The following is a 6562-nucleotide window of genomic DNA, read 5'->3' on the forward strand; positions in this document are numbered from 1 at the left end:
ATCTGGCTATTGCATAGTAGCCCACCTCCCTTCTCTCTCCTCTTCTCTCTCCTCCAACTCATCTAAAATATATTATTTAATGTCTTATAGTTAGCTGACTGGACTCTATTGTACTTGCTCTAATTGAGAAAGAAAACTGGTACAAGACCAAGCGTCCGATTCAGAATGCGATGGACGGCATTTTCAGGAGTTCCGATGTTTGGGTTCCTATCGGACCCCGATAGGTAGTACTATTTACCAAGTTCTTATAGGTAAGATGTGCATGCATTTATAGAGGTGTGTATGTGTATATGTTTCCGAGTGTTTCCTATCCAGACCTGTTTTGGGCCCTCCACGTCTACACTAGTAGCACTTTTACGGCCCGCACTTCACTTCACTCACATCCCGCATCGTCTTGCAGGGCGAGATGACGGCCACCCTCCGCCGGCCGCCGCCGCCGCCTCCCAAGCTCACCGGCGCGCGTTCTGTTCTCTAGGCATTAGATCGACTCGAATCCACCACATCCCGTCCGTCTCCCAGATAATCAGCGAGTAGGGCGAGATGAGCAGCCCCCGATGCCGCCGCCGCTCGCCGGCGGTGAAGACGCCGCTGGAAGACGACGACCTCCTCTCCGAGATCCTCCTCCGCCTCCCGCCGCGGCCCTCCTCCCTCCCCCGCGCATCCCTCGTCTGCAAGCGCTGGCACGGCCTCGCCTCCGACCCCGGCTTCTTCCGCCGCTTCCGCCGCCACCACCGCCGCATCCCTCCGCTCCTCGGGTTCTTCCGCAGGTACGAACTCACCTTCGTGCCTACCCTAGAAGATCCGGACCGTGTCCCGCCCGGGCGCTTCTCCTTGCATCGCGGCGACGGCGACCGCTTCATGTCCCTCGGATGCCGCCATGGCCTCGTGCTCATCGTCAACTTCACGCCCAGACAGATGCTGGTGTGGGACCCTGTCACCGGTGACCAGCACCGACTCGCCATTCCACCGGGGATCGCGACACATTCAGGGAATATGATAATCACCGGGGCGGTGCTTCGCGCTCGCGGCGGAGGCGCCCACTTCCAGGTGGTCTTGACAGTGGCAGACAACCAGGACAAGCAACGCAGACGAGCGCTCGCCTGCGTCTACTCGTCAGAGACCCGCTTATGGGGTGATCTCATTTCAACACCGCTTCCCTTAGGGGTTCCTAGGAGTGATCAACCCACGGTTGAAGACTTTGCTAATGTACCCACCTTGGTTTTTACTGGCAAGCCCGCTGTGCTTGCTGGGAATTTCCTTTACTGGGTGCTTGTTGGGAACTTTCAAGGAATTCTTGAGTTTGATTTGGAGAAGCAAAGCCTAGCTGTGATACGGGTGCCACTGCATATGCTTGAAAATTTCCACTTCTTGAATATGAGGGCAGAGGGTGGTAGCCTCGGTTTACTCTTTTCGAAAGACAGCACCATTCAATTGTGGAAGAGGAAGACTGGTTGTGATGGTGTTGCTTCATGGGCACTCGGAAGAACTATTGAACTGGACAAGCTGCTTTCCCTAGAGTCACAACAAGTATCAGTAAGAATACTAGGTTTCGCTGAGGAAAATAATGTGTTGTTCCTGCAGACATGTGGCATCCAGTATATGCTCCATCTTGAGTCGTTGCAGTTCAAGAAACTAAGCGAAAGCATATTAGCTTCCAATTTTCATCCATTTGAAAGTGTCTACACTTCAGGTAATGGAATGCCTTCAGATATCACGTTTTATGTAATGATTATTGTATAGAAATATAAATCTTTAACTTTTTTAGTGCTATTTAGCCACATGGTGGGCTGCAGTTGGTCTACTGTTAGCTTCAACTCTGTATTTTTTGTTGTCCAAGTCAGAGCTAGCAAACTGTCTTTATCAGTTTATTACATAAATATCCATGCAAATGCAGTAAAACAATGATCACCAGCCTATTCACATATGCACAAATTGTATAATGGTAGTTTATGTTCATAGCTGTTGTGCAGTTTTTCCACAAGATAAATACATAGTAATACCAATGTTCAAGAAATCGGTAATCGTTAACTGCTCGGTCGGCTTGAGTTAAGGGATTAATCGGAAATCGGCCTATTAACTGATTTAATCGGTCGACTATTAATCGGCATGATTTTAAAAAATGCAAATTTTGAGCACTAAAACATGCTCTATTGAATGAGTAAAAATTGTAAAAGAACACAGGCAATGTTTGACACTAGAATATCTTGAATTCTTGAAATGAACTTGACATGTAAATCATTGCTAGACCAGAACCTAGGCAGCCACATATGCAAAATGTGTGGCCGAACGCACACAACAATGAAACATAGGGCAGCACCACGTTTTACATATCAGCATCTATTGTGCAATACATCACATCAGCCCATATTAAATAACAAGGTAAATAACATGGTCCACAAATAAAGTTCACACAACCAAAAGAAAATAGATAGGAGTAGGATTGTTAAATCTCCAAGACTCAAGGCAGCATCATGTCCTCCTCATCTTCATTATCTTTGCAAATCATCTGGATCAAACAACATTGCAAATTTCCATCTCATATCATCTGAATTCCTCTTAAGGGCTTGGGAACTTTCCACTTGAGCAGCACCAGCAGCAGCCATCTACAAAATAAAATTCGCGGCATCATGTATTGCAAAAATTAGCACTAGCTAGTTCAACACAAAACACCATGCTCTGTTCAACACTTCAACATAGAACAGTACACAAAAAGAAAATTGGCAGCAGCCATCTACATGCAACAAAAATAAAAAAAAGGGAGATTGTGTACATGAGATTGATCAGCCATCTACAGGCAGCAGCCAGTTTATATACTAAAATTGGTAGCAGCCATCTAGAGGGAGCGGCCAGTTAATATATTAAACAGATGAGGACAAACTTTGCTGTACAAAATTTGATCGTGGATCATAGCTAATTACGATGGAAAATATACCATGGATTGGAGATTGTGTACTGTACATGATATTGATCCAAAATACTTGACAGAGAATGGGAGGGGAATCAGATTGACAACATACCGTGTACTGGATTCAAGGGGAGGTGTTATTGGAGAACCTGGCCCGGTTGAGAAGCAGGTAGGGGTGCCGGCGGAAGCGGACGACCGACGGCAGCCAACTGGGCGCGTCCGGCTCGCGCTCCTGGTCTCCTGGAAGACGCGAGGAGAGGCACATGCCGCCTGGCCGCAGCCCCTGGGTATATATGGTGATGAGGAGGTGTGCTACTGCTACATGCGCCGGCGAAGATGAGCTATGGGGCGGCGGCGATTTAATCCTGGCAGTGAAGGCGGAGAGAGGAAGAGTCAAGCGGGGTAGTTACCGAGGCCATGGAAACTGTCCGGGGGCGGTGGGTCGGGCGGAAAATGAATTTTTTTCTGACGTTTTGGTTGACCGGTTAATCGCTTCTTCCCGTTTAATCGCCTGTCAGACCATTTAATCGGAACTAACGAGTAACCCGTCCGAATAGGCTTATTCTACACGGGATCCTCACGATTAGCGATTAGTCGGGCGAGTAATCGGCTACTCGGCCGAGTTTTTGAACATTGAGTAATACATAACAGTTTAAAGTTGAAGAAAACTAAAAGAAAAACTAGCTTGAACCAACTGAAATATCAGATAGTTATCTCAAATGCTCAATAGGTCAAAATTTGATGTTTAAAGCTAGTTCTATTTCTGTAATTCAATAATTATTATCCTGGCTAATCTTGCTTATAATATTAAATCTATAATGGTGACTTTGTTTGAAATTTTAAGAATCGTTTTTCATTTTAATTTTTACCATTGTTAGGACTTAGGAGAGTCACAAGGAGAGTTCCAAGTCCATTTTACTTTGGAAAAAGTAATTGTGTTTATTTCACTTTTCAGGCTAAAATTACTTGAAGATAATCTAAATCCGAGTAGTCATCATTACTTTTGTGCTATGATTTTATTAGTACGCTTTTTATTTTATTTTTGATATGGCGTCGAACGAGCTTAAAATTCTGGGTAACTTGTATCTTCTGTCCAGCAAAATGGTCTGGGTGTATGTTCTTCATTTGCACAATATTCATCATTATATATCGTTCCCTCTACATTCTGTAAATTTGAAAATAGTTGTGGTTTTTGTTATCTTTTCGTAATGTTGTATAAACAATGAGTTGTGTTTTTCTTGAAATTACAGCTGCTAGTTTACATAAATCTAATTGATGCCTTCCTCATATCTATTTGTCTTTTTGTTGGAATGGCATTGGTTGACTTGTTACGCTTTGCAGGAAGAAGCATTGGTGATGAACATGATTCAGCTGATCTTTTGCAGAAAACATAGATTGATTGTCCAGCTAATTATGCTATTGTGATGAATTGTTGAGCAGGTAAGCTTATCCGAACAAAATGTAACTCTTTCCTTTTTTACTGCCATTTCTCAAGCACCCAATTCCAAGAGAAGATTGTAAGATGTTCTGTACAACTCTGGCCACCTCCTTGCTTTGATGGCAGGCTGCACCTTGGATATTTTCTCCAGGCCTTGCTTTCTCATCCCTTTGCTCAGCAGTTATCTATTATCTTCCATATGCCTTTAACCACCTGCTTCTCCTTTAGTTGCTGCTGTTCAATCCCCTCTCTATTGGATGTGCAGTTACGTCCGGCTTCCAGTTCTGCTTATGTCCTCCTTAGCCCCCACCCCCCCTGTTGCTTCTGGTAATGCGGGCTCTTCTCCTTTTTGCACCTCTGAAGACTCATGACTTCCCGTTTTGTTCACATAGTGGTAGCATAATGAAATGCATCCTCTTTAATGTTCTTCATGGATGTTCTTTCGTAAGTAGCTGATAACTGACAATGCACGGGCATTTGCAATACTTTATTTAAACATGATAGTTATACTGTTGTAAATTGATGGTTGGTCTGCATCTTTATGGTACATAGTGAACTGATGATTGGCACAATACTTGAGGAGCGCACTTTCATTTAATTCTACATTGTAGTTTATTCTAGTGCATATGGAATTTTGATCTGGCAGTTTGCTTAAATATTTTCTCAGCAGATCTGTCAGTCTCTAACTTGCATATGCAATTGGCTATTATCCACTAACATGATTTGTCCGTAAACAACTATATGTAGTTATATTTTGTGGGCAGTCTATTTTCTCCAGTTCTGGTCACTTTAGATGCTTAAATTTTTATTAAACCCATGATCGAGATGACATGGCCATATTCACCATAAATACTGCTTTCTTCACTAGTTGCATTCTTTACTAACATATAATATTGTTATCATTAAAACTAGTTGTCAAACTATTATTTTTGATCTTGTGGAGAGAAAAAATAGCATGTATTTTGGGCTGAAGAAAGTGTCTGTAAATAATGTGATGTATGATCCCTTAGTTCAGGCATCAAACTACTACATGAGTTTAATTAATTTCGATTTGTTAGTGGCCAGCTAGCTCATACGTTTCTAAACAGTATGCCTGTAAGCCAGAACCCAGGTGGTTCTGCTTTTCTACTCCATGATCCCTTATATGTCCATGATAACAAGGAATATTTCAAAAGATCTGATAAGCTCGGATGCTCAGTATTTCCATCTAATGGAACTTTTCTTTTGAACCACTGATCTCTTAGCTTTTACAGATACATAATACCAAATGTAGCCAAAAACTTGAGAATCGATAACAATAAGAGTTGAAGGTTTAGCACTAATTTTTGTAAATTAAACTGGCATAATGTAGCTGTTCTATGTTTTCTAATGTCGGTTCTGTCCAAATATGCTGAGAAGATTCAGCTCTGGAGCTCTTGGCACAATCTCCACAGTAGTAGTGATGTTAATGTTTACTTACCAAATTTTAATATGTTATTTGTATGACTTATCTAATGAATTGTACAAATTGGTTTGACTGATGAAATTGTTTGCTCCACAGATATCACATCCTGGTGGCACAAGATGAACAATGGGTTGTGTGATTTAGGTTCTTCCCTTTTGCACGCGAAATTGGCCCTCTTTATTGGTCAATCGTAAGGAGAGTCTTGTAGGAAATTAATCGCTTAGTTTGCCAGCTTACAGTCTTTTATCTAATATCTGTACACAATTAGTCAACCGCCATGGATGACACAGTGAATTGCTGTTGTCTGCCCTGTCAGTTAATCTGTTGGGTTAATCTGGTCCATGCCTTTCAAGCAGCCAGGAAGCAATGTTGACTGTTGAGGCAGGTCACCTCTGTGGGTTGTGTACCTGTGTCAGCCTCATTTCTGTATTGTATCGCTGTTAAATTTGTCACCAGAATTCCCCAGGATGAGAGAAGTTTTTTAAACTTATTATTATTCAGAAGAGGATTTGAGGGAAAACATCTCCATCTGAACACACATAGGTGATTGCAGAGCATGAGCCATATACAGTACTTGCTCCGTCCATAAAAGGATGTCTTAATTTTGTCAAAATTTGGATGTATCTATATACTAAATCAGGTCTAGATACATCCGAATTTAGTAAAACTTGAGACATCCTTTTATGGACGGAGGGAGTATATAACTTCATGCCAGAGCAAAATAGATACGCAATGGCAACGCTGTAAACTGAACAGTCTCATAGGTTCATCAGGC

At 42.5% G+C, this 6562-nt stretch overlaps 1 protein-coding gene across 1 annotated transcript; it reads left to right on the forward strand.

Annotated features, from left to right (window-relative positions):
- Nucleotides 1-540: 540 nt before the first annotated feature.
- On the forward strand, nucleotides 541-1981 carry LOC124671197. Its single transcript, XM_047207606.1, has one exon. The coding sequence runs from the start codon at nucleotides 541-543 to the stop codon at nucleotides 1738-1740; it is 1200 nt and encodes a 399-aa protein (XP_047063562.1). The 3' UTR covers nucleotides 1741-1981.
- The last annotated feature ends 4581 nt before the right edge of the window (nucleotides 1982-6562 follow it).

The sequence above is a fragment of the Lolium rigidum genome, chromosome 7, assembly GCF_022539505.1.
Source record: "Lolium rigidum isolate FL_2022 chromosome 7, APGP_CSIRO_Lrig_0.1, whole genome shotgun sequence".
In the NCBI taxonomy this organism is placed as follows: domain Eukaryota; kingdom Viridiplantae; phylum Streptophyta; class Magnoliopsida; order Poales; family Poaceae; genus Lolium; species Lolium rigidum.